Source organism: Aspergillus pseudodeflectus, assembly GCF_044049435.1.
Source record: "Aspergillus pseudodeflectus strain CBS 756.74 chromosome Unknown BJX68scaffold_102, whole genome shotgun sequence".
NCBI classification, from domain to species: domain Eukaryota; kingdom Fungi; phylum Ascomycota; class Eurotiomycetes; order Eurotiales; family Aspergillaceae; genus Aspergillus; species Aspergillus pseudodeflectus.
The window spans coordinates 1-11,923 of NW_027263878.1; the positions used below are offsets into that span (position 1 = coordinate 1).

At 50.3% G+C, this 11,923-nt stretch overlaps 6 protein-coding genes across 6 annotated transcripts; 1 reads left to right on the top strand and 5 right to left on the bottom strand.

Moving 5' to 3' along the window:
• Positions 1-552: 552 nt before the first annotated feature.
• Positions 553-1,406, bottom strand: BJX68DRAFT_25367 (P-loop containing nucleoside triphosphate hydrolase protein). The gene has a single exon (XM_071042751.1). It carries the CDS (start codon positions 1,340-1,342, stop codon positions 698-700), a length of 645 nt encoding a protein of 214 aa, XP_070892399.1. The 5' UTR covers positions 1,343-1,406; the 3' UTR covers positions 553-697.
• Positions 1,407-2,228: 822 nt separating this feature from the next.
• BJX68DRAFT_25384 (uncharacterized protein) lies at positions 2,229-3,035 on the bottom strand. The gene has a single exon (XM_071042794.1). It carries the CDS (start codon positions 2,818-2,820, stop codon positions 2,326-2,328), a length of 495 nt encoding a protein of 164 aa, XP_070892400.1. The 5' UTR covers positions 2,821-3,035; the 3' UTR covers positions 2,229-2,325.
• A 707-nt stretch (positions 3,036-3,742) lies between these two features.
• BJX68DRAFT_25370 (uncharacterized protein) lies at positions 3,743-4,710 on the bottom strand. Its single transcript, XM_071042756.1, has one exon. The coding sequence runs from the start codon at positions 4,566-4,568 to the stop codon at positions 3,771-3,773; it is 798 nt and encodes a 265-aa protein (XP_070892401.1). The 5' UTR covers positions 4,569-4,710; the 3' UTR covers positions 3,743-3,770.
• A 2,686-nt stretch (positions 4,711-7,396) lies between these two features.
• BJX68DRAFT_249988 (uncharacterized protein) lies at positions 7,397-8,935 on the top strand. The gene has a single exon (XM_071042191.1). It carries the CDS (start codon positions 7,414-7,416, stop codon positions 8,680-8,682), a length of 1,269 nt encoding a protein of 422 aa, XP_070892402.1. The 5' UTR covers positions 7,397-7,413; the 3' UTR covers positions 8,683-8,935.
• BJX68DRAFT_273186 (uncharacterized protein) lies at positions 8,885-9,565 on the bottom strand (the record flags this gene model as incomplete). Its single annotated transcript, XM_071047382.1, has 1 exon — positions 8,885-9,565. The coding sequence occupies one exon, from the start codon at positions 9,563-9,565 to the stop codon at positions 8,885-8,887; it is 681 nt and encodes a 226-aa protein (XP_070892403.1).
• Positions 9,566-10,684: 1,119 nt separating this feature from the next.
• On the bottom strand, positions 10,685-11,738 carry BJX68DRAFT_259678 (uncharacterized protein; the record flags this gene model as incomplete). The annotated part of the gene is made up of 3 exons (XM_071043743.1): positions 10,685-11,514; positions 11,576-11,631; positions 11,689-11,738. The coding sequence occupies 3 exons, from the start codon at positions 11,736-11,738 to the stop codon at positions 10,685-10,687; spliced, it is 936 nt and encodes a 311-aa protein (XP_070892404.1).
• Between the last annotated feature and the right edge of the window lie 185 nt (positions 11,739-11,923).

Here is an 11,923-nt window from a genome sequence, read left to right on the forward strand (position 1 = left end):
ACGGATTGAACTGCGGCTACGATGACCCCATCCAGATTTGAAGCGAGATCGCGAGGGCGCGATCACTATGAAGGGGGGAGATAGTGTTAGACCCTGTACACAGCACACCCGCAGTGCGGTGCCTCCGGCACCGCTCAGGCACCGCACCTGCGCGCCGCAGTTCCCGCTTACTGGGAACACGTGACGCACGAACCACGTATTGCGGCCGCTGGGCTTCACGCAGTGAAGACCAGCGATTAGTTCAGCTACAACCAATACACACGTTCTGAACCCTCATATTCCGCTTCATATACGTTATACCCGCAGTTATATTAGCTGCGGTTCACATATATATTCTCTATATATATCTATAAACCTATTAAATATGCTATTAGCCTAGTAGAATTACCTACTTAATTACTTAATAAGTGCTTTTAAAGTATTTTACAAGTACCTTATCTTAATTAAGGGTTATTTCACTCCTTTATAGGCTGCCGTTTATCCTTTAGAACGAAGTATATTAATTTAATAGTAAAGGTATTAAAAGTAAAAAAGTGGTAAGGTAAATACAGGCGTAAATTTAACATAGAATTTGGGGCACGGGCCAAAGTCCACCCGCCTTCATGCCTGAGGCAGACTAGCGCGTCAATGCCAGCTTTTAGCGCGTCGAGCCCAACTACTTTCTGTTGCGGCAGCAGCAAGCTTTAATGGTAGCGGTCTAGACTACCTCAGCCAAACCCAGTACCGGCGGTGCCCATGGGTGCTTCAAGATGGAGATGGAAGGGGAAGAAAAAGCTAGGACGGTGTAACCTTTAATAAGTAATACCGACCTCATCGTCTCCAGTGTCCAGTTTCCTTTCTCTAAATCCATATTCTTGAGCACGTGCCAGCCAAGCCTAAACTTAACCTCCTGATTCTTGGCTAGGGATAGGAACATAGCCTCACTCTCAGAGTCTGCTATTAGCATATCTGGCTTTGTGATAACACCAAGGGTTCGAGTTCCAGCTTCATCTGCGTTTCGGGCAAGCCGTAAGACGATCTGGTTGGCAAAGTCATTTTTGGCCGATACTACCGGGAGTATGACACAACGCGGCTCTCGCATGTAGGACTGGACCACATCCTGAACAAGCTGAACATCTGCAGCTGATTTGAGCTTTGTTTCCGAATGAATGAGGCATGGCAGATCCACAATCGTCAAATGAGGTCTATCGGGACCGGAGATCTCCATGCCAAGGATATCATTGAAAAATGCCCTCCCATGTGTCGAAATTCCCATGACTGCCTTCGCATTCTCGATTAGATTTGGAAGTTCCTTAAAGTCGTCAAGCTCCTCGCAGAAGCTGTTCAGGCGTTCTTGCTCCATCTCAGTGCGTGATTAATGGGCCACAATGGAGACTTTAACGCTGGCTTGTGGATGCTTGCGGAGGACAAGCTCTGTGGGAAACCATGTACAGAGACTGCTTCTGACAGGAAAGGAAACCCCAGAAATGGCTTCCAATACGTAGCCTTTGCCCGAAGACTGGTCTCCACAAACGATAATCTGGGGGAGGGAGACATAATGACTGATTCCTTGAGTTCGCAGAGAGTCAACCGAATTCAAAATTTCAAGTTGCTCATAGGTGCATAGGTCCCCAAGAGAATCCGTTCTAAGCTCTCTCGGTACCACGATGTCCAGAGATGTTGTAGGTGAGTGAACTTAGTAATCAATTGATAGGTAATGGGAAAGGGGGAGGTATCAGTTACTCGTGTAAGAGTGGCTGTCTATCTATAATCTTACAGGTGTTGTCAGATAGTAAGCGACACCGAGGCGTGATATTCTTGCCCACTAAACATGCCATGGATTTATCGACTGCAAGGGCCATCGATGTGCCCACCCAAGGTGCATAGCAAGGTATGATTGCATACGCACTGCCCCCTTCATCCCACCTGAGCCTTCCGAAAGCGCAACAAAGCAAGATTTGCCTACGATTGTAGTTTAAGGGGGTCGATTAATCAAAAACGAGTCTACGGCCCACAGGGATGCCCAAACGTCGATCGAATAAATCTCCTAGCAGTCTGTGACAGAGAAATCAGTAAACGCAGAGACTCAAGCAGCAACTCCATTGATGCGACCAGTTTGACGTTTCATGCAAGGCTGACACCCTGGCAGTAAGTAAGGAGTAGCATACCTAAGAAGGTTCTTACTTTGTAATATCTTCATTACTGTGAATCTCTGTGAGCAACGAGGTCTGGACCCAATGGAAATTTGCACGGTAGCATGAAGCTGAGCATTAGAGAAAGAATGTTTCTGTGCGTACCATATGCTTGACGAGCAGTCTGCGAGTCCTTCGGCGATCAATTGCATTTTCAGCCATACAGACTCGCGGCCAACAAGAGCCTATTCCATTGGAAGCTGGATCCTCGGGAATTAACCGGGCCCTCTTGAGAACTTGATTTTTCTTTACAGGGCCGGGGTACCTCAAAAAGTATATTTCTTGGTTTCAGCGAGGACGGACGACACGGAGCAGACAGCCAGCAAGGTCTAAAGCTGTTTATATCGAGGTCCTCTTGAGTTCGCCCTCGATCGCCTTCACTCATTCTCCACTTAGTAATCAAATTTTGTTGAGTTTGTGAGGTGCCGAAGATCAGGCCGATATTAGTCGCGCTGAGGAAGCCAGTCTTTCCGTGCTCGCAGCGATTAGCTGCATTCTCAAACCAAGCAGACTCGCGAGCAATAAAAGTCTGCTTTATTGAAACCTGGATCGTCGAAGGTAATCGCTCGATCTTCATATTGGGCAAGCTCAACCCTTGGACTTTCAGAGCGGGCAGTAGCCTGTTCCGCGGTGAGAGATTCTGGACCATTCCCAACAGGGTATCTTCGCCCAATGTATGTGGTGGCCAAAGAGAAGCTGCGTGTTTTGGCGATGTGGAGTTTCGTGCTTGGCAATCTTAGCCGAGCCGATAGTGAAGCTGGATAATGTCGGTCACGTGTTGGAAACCTGCGACCTGGACGGGGAGAGTGCCGTTTCTTGCCAAAGGATTCTTTCCTTACTCCATATCAACCTCCTTATAAAACTCGGCGTTTGGCTGAGTTTTCCTTCGATTTGGAAAGACGAAAACCACAAGACCTCTCGTCATGGATGTGGAGTTCTATCTTCAATCGCAGAGCCAAGTTGCTCTTCCTTTCGTGCTTTCCCCTCCTCCAGGCGGCTAATGCAGACATCTGGCGAAGACCGCATCACGGGACAGGCCGGTGAGGCTCAAGGTCGTCGAGTCTAGCTCACCAGAGAGTTCTCCGCTTTAGCTCTTCAACAACAGCCATCGCTTCATTTGAGATAATAAAGCTGACCGAATCTTCACTCGAAACTACTAGATTTATTTGTCGCTTCCGCTTACCTAGATGCGCTCATTCAGTCGAGACAAATTTGCGATCGCGATCATCTGCGCGCTGACCCTCGAAGCAGAGGCGGTTGAGGAGCTCTTTGACAAAACTTACGACCGGTTGGGCGAATACTACGGGGAACAAACAGGCGATGACAATGCATATATCAACGGGAGGATTGGAGGCCATAATTTAGTTGTGTGCTATATGCCTGGGATGGGAAAGGGAGTTCCCCCCAGCGTAGCGTCAAGCTTGAAAATCAGCTACAAAAGGATTGAAGTGGCGCTAGTTGTCGGTATCTGCGGAGGCGCACCATTTCTGTCGTCTGGAGAGATATTTGTAGGGGATGTGATAATAATCGACTCTGTGGTTTAGTATGACTTTGGCAGGCAGTACCCTGGCGGCTTCGAAAAGAAAACGAGTTTTTGTGTCATAACACAGCACAGAGAAGGCCAAACACCGCCAGCGCTGCAGCGAGTCTGTCTACAACAAGACTTGTACCACGCGATGTAGTTGGCATAGTGCCTTCTTCCGCCACAAGGGACGAGGACGCAGGCGCACTTGTCGTTGATGGAGACTCTAGAGCCTCAGCCGTCGGGCTCTCTAGAGCCATCTCGAACGGCGTCGCAGTAGCAGTCGTCGCAGTCGTAATCGTAGTCGTAGTGTGAGCGCCGGAACTCTGACCGACCGCCGTCGCAGTGTCATCGCCGCCGGAAACAATATCTAACAACGGCTCCCAATACGTAAGCGGCTCCAGATACGACGTATGATCGCTATCATCCGTCGAATAGACGATGGAAGTCCAATAACTAGTCCAAGCAGGCCACGTCGGTGTCGAGTCGAACGTACTCGGCGCACTTTCCCCATTCTCCGCCTGAACCCAGTCACAGACCGTCTCCTTGTCGCTGGCGAGCCGCCCGCCATCCGTGAGGCACATGAAGAGGTTAGACCAGCCGTAGGGGTTATCCTCGTCCTTCGCGTCTAGCGCGGGGTCGATCTGGCAGAGTGTTGCGCATGTCACCGGGTATGCCGGGTCGTCGGGGGTTGTGGGTGCGGTGATGTTGTAGACGGGGCCGGAGCAGCAGTGCGCGAGGCGCGAGTCGCTGTTGGGGCCCACGGGCGGGGTTTTGCAGATGTAGCCAGGCAGGTTGGAGGGCCATTCGGTGATTGCGTTGGAATAGATTTGGTTGAAGGTTACGCCCCCTGTGCAGTGGTTGCGGGAGGACATTGTGCTGGTTATGCATGGTTTTTTTCTGGGATCGAGGAAGGAGGATGAAGGGAGAGAGAGAAAGAAAATTGGAGCAGGGGCAAGAGCCTACCTGCCTAGCTAGAGAACAAAAGGGGTTAGTTTAGGTACAAGTCAAGCTGAGGGATTGGAGATTAGAGGCCCCCACTCCAGGCATTCTGCGGCTGAAATGGGATGCTTGTCACAAGCTTGAACTGGTCATGTTATACCGAGTATCTCCAAGAAGAATTAATTTATCAGCATTAGAAATTAGTCGCTCCATCTCCATACATCGAAGACCCTGCCGTAGTCTCCTTGACAATCCCCTCTTCCACCTACTCAATTATGGAATGCCAGGCAATTTAACTCATCGCTCGATGTTCTTCCTGCCATGGTCTTTTCTGACGTGAAAGGAGTGGTTTGTGTATAGAGCAGAGTGATACTGTATTACTAAAATTAACACTTTTTCCTCCTTTGCTAATATGCTCGCCTGATTAGATGCTTAAACCTGTGCTATAATTACGATTTTATTTCCTTTACTTAGTGCCGTGCTCTTTTCCACTCCCACTCTTTCTTCTAGACCGCCCTACACCAAGTTGATGCCTGCGTACCTATAAGTAAAATTCATTGCGGGAATCTGGCTTATTTCTTCATCGTTCAGGGCCAATGGCGTGCACCAACGCCCATCTTCCAGTTCCTTGGCGCTGAAAGAGGCTGAGGCCTTGAAGCACTGAAGTGGGGGATGGGCGGTAGTTAAGTCAATCAGAGTTACGTAGGCTCAAACCCAACAATTGTGCTGAAGGCACTAGTGTTTCAGCCATTGCAGACTTCTCTCAGACAGCATCGATGATGACCAGTCCTGGGTCGCAGATAATGGTCTCTAGTTTAGATATGTTCGCTTACGGCATTCAACCAAAATCTAAACCGAACAAATCGATTCATTAGCGATATGCGAATGTATTTCCTGCGTGCGTGAGTGCCTGGAGCAAACTCTTGCCTTGTTACGGAGATATCTTTGGCTCTGATTCTCTGGTCTCTGTCAACTTCCGACAGTGCAATGGGAGTATCTTAGCTGAGCGTTGTTGTGATTATCTATGGCATAAGGCTGTCATATTTTAGTGGCTTAAGTGTCTTGCGATAGATAGATACCCTGTATACAATATGTACGAGGCAGGTCCAAGGTAGATTGGGTGCTTTTGGAAAGTATATAAAACTAGCTATCCGGACAGATGCTGTACCAACAAATGTACACTTAACACAACACAAGTATCCTTCAACGCTCTCATCAAAGTCGCAATATCTTTGAGCGACGCAGCAGAGTCTCTGTAACCTTGGATTTATTGGGCTCCAACTATCGCGGGTCGATGTTCGCCGTCTCAGGACCCACGGAGGAAGCGGGAGTATCAGTGCCCGACCGACCACGAGATTCTACAGATTCCACTGTGCTATCCACGGATAAAGTATCGCTGCAAGTAAGGCGCGGTTTTGTTGGGAGATGATGTAGCTTAAGGTTGATGACATACGCATGCACAGTGACAGCATGGGCTAAAATTCAGTGACTTTAGTGAACTCAGGGATGCCATGGCACACTAGCCACGTGCAGCTGATTCCGTCATAAGTCTCAGCCATCAAATTATATTGTATACTTTTGAGTACTCTGTCCTTCGATATGACCGACGCGCCTGAATTCCCATGGCTCAAGGCACCTACACATCGGAACCCAACCATGGAAGCACCGAACGAAAATGCATACGGCTCACTCTTCCACCTTCTGGCGACCCCAAACATGCGCAGACACCTTTACCGACTTGGTATATGCCTAGTACCGAGAACACGGTTTCCGCCCACCATCTCTACGACACAGGTCTTGATTGTTTCAGCTTCAACACATGCTCTAAGACTAGATCCGTCGGAGGCAGGACACTCTTGTTGGAAAACAACGGGGTCGATATGCACCTCTCAGAGGCTCCCCAAGTACTAGTCGACTAACCGTTGTCGTGGCCCCAGCAGGAGTTAGCTACTCCGCCAAGGTCAGCTGAAATCTCCCTTCACGATTGTTCTCACCTCGTCCATCCGCTAATCCCATTCTACTTCAGTCCAGAGAAACAGTCAGCATTCATCTGCAAATGGGAGAACTGCACTTCAACCCACGTCTTCCGCCGGGAAATCGATCCGATGCGGCATATGAAGACCATTCAAGTTGCGCCACAGGCGTTCCTATGCCAGACTTATCTCTGTGGTAAAGCATTTTCGCGTAAGGATAAGTTGAGAGATCATATGTCTCGTGTTCATCGGGTGAAATTGAAGTAATGATACCGGCATCGAGGAGGTTAAAAGACATTCCTTTGCTAGGCGGGTTGGGTCTATTCCTGTTATCTCACATGCAATCAGAAGCAAAAAAATATTGAGGATTAGGTGCGGTTATGATCGATATATGGATTGTAGGGAGATGGATAGACCGTAGGGAACATGTTAAGATAGAAGGCGTGAGAACAATTTCTAGCAGACCAGAAGGCAACAGAATAAGTATTTCCAGGTGATATTTGCCTCGCCGTCTCGAGCCAATCCAGCCTGCATCCTTTGACCAAGAGCCAAATGATGGGATTATGGAACTACAGGTTCGTATCCCGCAGGCAAACAAAATTCTATAGCTCATCTGCTCCAGCAATATGTATTTGCATGATTCGACTTCCGGACCCTGCAGCCTAGGAAGAGCCTAGTTATTCCCAACTTCCCAAGACAGCAATGACGCCCCGTCACGTGCTACACCACCCCGCCATTAAGATCACCTCCACGCCTCCGCTGGCCTGCACTCCAACCTTCCTTTTCAAGTCTGCATTCTACCAACATGTCTATCGGGATCCCTATACCTGCGGGAGTCCCACCCCCTGCCCCGATAACCATAGACACAACGCCTCTCGTGCTCGACGAGGCAACCCGCGCCCTGTACAGCCGCGCCATTGCCGATCCTGACTCCTTAACCGATCACGAACGCCGCGTCATCACCAGACGTCCGCCACCAGAGGAGGAAGACGAGCTCTGCCGAGGGGCCTGCGGACTGTCCATGGACGAGCTAATAGCCAAAGCGATCAACAGTAAACTCAACGATACCAATGACGCCAATAATGACAACAACAGGGATGACAACATCATCAGTCTTGCAGACCTCCCCCTGAGCGAACTAGAAGCCAGCATCCTAATAGTCGGCGTATCTGGTGCAGTCCAGAAGCAAGGCATGAAGTTCATCAACGAGATTGCGCGACTCAGTCCTGAAGACAGGGACCTCAAGAAGCGAGCGATAGAGGCGGCAAGAACCAACGATGTCCAGGCTGCGAGAAAAGTGGCGGTGGCTGTTCAGAAGCGATGGGACGACGTGCGGCAGGCGGCGGAGGAGGTGATGAATGATGATGATATCAGGAATATCAAGGCTGCAATGAAGGTACCCTGGCAGGACCACGTGCTGGGTTCCAGCTCGACCGCAGGCGATCGATTTGGCTTGGTGGTATTCTACTCGGAAAAGGAAGGAGAAGACGAACAAAGAGCGGGAGCGAGAGAGGGTCGTCTTGCTTCGTACAAATCCCAGATTGAGACGGCTATATACCACACCTTGCACTATGCCACTAGCCTGGTCAAGGCCGAGACAAGGGCCCGGTTCGCCTTGCACTGGGTGGCTGTTCCTTCAACGTCAGGTGATGAGGATAGAGGGAGCGACGTTGTGGACCCGAGGACACTGGGGAGCCGACTTCGCACAATGCTGTCAAATTCCGAGATCCCCGATGGCTTTCGACGTGACGCCTTCCTGTATGTGGATAATGAGGCGTTCGCATCGCGCGAAACGGCGAGACCGTATGTTTGGTTAGCTGAGCCTGAGCCTGAGCCTGTACTCCAACATAAGGCTGGGACTGGAGCTCAAGCAGCGCTAAAGGTTGACATTAAACATATCCCAACACTATTTGCGCGGCTGGTCCAGCGCGATCTCCAGGGCGAGGCAAAACAGAAGCCCTATCGGTATACCTCGGAGCTGAGCCAGTTGCATCATGCGGTCACGGTTTCGTATAGAAAGTGGGAGGGGCGGGAAGGGGATGGAATTTGGCCGCCACCTTTTCGAATGCAGTAATTGCAAGTACGTAGGTACCTGGTACTATGGCGGTAGAAGTAGCTGGTCATTGTCAACTACTACTGCGGTTGGAAAATAAGCTTTTGAGTACAGCAGCGGAAGACGACTGATTGGTTCGTTTGAGCGTGTACTATCTATGCCCGTGCCTTGGCGACTACTATACTTTGTGTATATAAGTGTATGCCGGTAGGCATGTAGGTATTTACACCCCCAAACAGATATAATATTCCGGCCACAACCCACTGAAATCTCCACCTAGCGCTGGATTCCAGTCATATAACGTGTCCAGGGCGATGCCGTTACTCGCCGCGACATCGTAGCAGCTATCACCGCTTTGAACGTAGTAGAATGACTTACAGCTGCCTACCATGCCGGCCTGGGTGGGAGTGGGCCTTGCGACAGGCCGCGTATTGGTAGTGGTAGTAGTTGTAGTTGTAGTTGTAACACTAGAAGTCGCAGTCGTGCCAACGCCAACACAGATATAATACTCCGGCCACAAACCAGAACAATCGCCATTCAACGCTGGGTTCCATGTATACAGATTGTCCAGAGCGATCCCGTTATTCAATGCGACATTGTAGCAGCCATCGCCGTTTTGAACGTAGTAGAATGATGAGCAGCCCGCGACCATTCCAGCCTGCGTTGGAGTGGGCGTTGAAACTCCCCCGGACGATGTTGCCGTTGTGGCACTTGTGGTGGTGGTGGTGGTGCTACCAATCAGGCCCACACAGATGTAATAAGTGGGATACAAGCCCGTACAGTCCCCGCTCAGGGCCAGATTCCAGGTATATAGCTGGTCTAACGTAATATTGTTCGCTTTTGCGATGTCGTAGCATCCGTCGTTAGTTTTGACGAGATAGAAGGCGCCGCAGCTGGTAGTCATTCCGTCCTAATTGAACATGTCGGATTAATTTTAGACCCCTGGCAAGCATATACGATGTTGAGAAGACGGAGCATAATCCTCCTCCAGAAGTGACAAAGCCGGATTAATTGATTTATCCCTGCTGCAGTGAACGTGACAGAATTCGTCTCCTGGAACCCCTCCCTCTCTTACGATGAAAACGCGGCTGATCCCAGCCACTGTCAACTCAAACCCGGATACCGGTACTGCCGCCAGCTGACCAAAGCTACGGTGACTGCCACCACTGCTGCAACTACAACAACGACGACGTCCCATTGCATTCTTCAGAATATAGGCGGCAATGGAGTCATCAGCACTAATTTGAAGGCAAACACCTTTGGCTTGATCATTATTATGGAGCCCAAGGATATGGTGCAGTCGCTCCATCCTTGGGATAAACCACCTGGGCCATGCGCTTCTGATTCAGAGGCTGCTGCCCGTTCTGCAGTCTACGGCAAGTCTTTCAGGCGACGTCCACGTGATGCTCCTAACCTCCCTTGGCTTCAAGATGCACCCATGCAACGGCTCTGCTTTAATACCCTCCGCACCATGTAAAAGAGCCTCTTCGGTTCCTGGGTGCGCTACGAGCAACACAAGCTCACCAACATGCTATACACACGCGAGCTGGCCAGTTAATCCCTAAACATCTCTTTAGTATCTGTGCACCCGGGGGTCATCAACATAGGGCTCGTGGAGGGTCTGAGCTTGCCATGGCAGGCATTTGTTTGGGCGACGTCCTTCCACAACATGGTTACGCCAGCGGAGGGGATCCGAATCAGCTTTGGGCGGCGACGAGTGTCAAGGATGGGGTTCGGAATGGGGCGTTTTGTCGTCGGGCTTGATAAGGCAGCGAAGGATCATGACTTGGCCAACAGACTTTGCGACTGGACGGATGAGGTGTTGGCGGGGTATTATGACTGAAGAGGTGGCGAGGTCCTTGTCAATGTCGTATTTTTGCTTGTTGCCTAGGCCTTTTTTCGTTCGTTTTGTGCGCAAGATAATTCATTTGAACATCTTTCTCTGACTCTTATTCCATATTTGTGTCCATATCATTATTCTGCCAGTATATCCACCCATACTACGGAAAAGACCACTCTCCCCCTAAGCATCAGGATCAGTCCACCCCCACAGCCTCCGCGGATTATCCACAAACAACCTCTGTACCTGCTCCTGCGTGCCCGCCCACTCTAGCGTCTGTTCCAAGATTTCCGCATCATCAATATCCCGATAGTCAGAAGGCACCAACGGCCCGCCTGGTCCATTCCCCTCCTTGCTCGCGGTATGAGGCCAGTCCGTACCAAAAACGACCATGTCAGGTCCATGGAGCATAAGCGTCTGTGCAACAACTCGCATGTCGCTATATAACGGCTCCTGCTTTGAGTTCTGGTAGGGAGCAGAAATCTTGACGAAGAGGTGGTGGTCCTGCATTAGCTCGATGACCTCTCGAAATCCCTCGATTGTGAAGGGGTCAATTGTGTTGCGGGTGTCGTTTGTGCGCGAGCCGACGGTAGCATGGGCGTAGTGGTCAGCAGCTACACGAATTCCGAGAGTAGGTATTATGTCGCGCAGAGCTTTGAATGCGCGGATGGGAACCCACAGCTGCACAACCCAGTCGTGGATACGCGCGATAGCAGCTGCTTGGATTACGGCGGCGGTGATCTCGGCGTCCGTGCCAGAGTTCCCATAGTTCAGGCGAATTCCGCGAACACCGGCATCGTGGAATGTCTGGAGGGTCTTGTTGTCGGTCTCTGCTAGTGTATCGTCAAGAACACATACGCCTCGGTAGGAGCCGTTGAAGTAACGGAGCGCGTCGAGGAGGATAGTATTGTTTGACCCGTAGACACTGGGAAGAACGACTACGGCGTGTTCGACGCCAATAGAGGATTCAAAGGCAGCGGCCTGCTGGCGGCTTGCTGTCTTTGGGGTGTAATCTGGACAAGTAAAGGCAGTTAGTAGATAGTCGATTTCTTGAGACGATTGGTTTGTTTATACCTCTATTCGGCTCAAGCGGAAACTTGTCAGGCTCGATGATATGGATGTGAGAGTCCCTGAGGTATTGTTAGTTGAAGCGGAGACCCTGGCAAATCAGGCTGAGATATGGGTACCATGCATGCTTGGGAACAGTCAGGTCTGCGCTGGTTTTGGTCACAGCCATGCTGAGCAATAGGGATATCTTGCAAACGTCAACCGAATGTCCTTTGAGACTCTGGGGACGCGGAACATACCACCCAAGAAATATAGAACGGAGCCATGGTTCTGTGGATCTGGTGTCAGGTCCACTCAGAACCTTCGGAGTACCTGACAATGTGCCCCTTTTATGTCCAACTCCACATGTTTCCC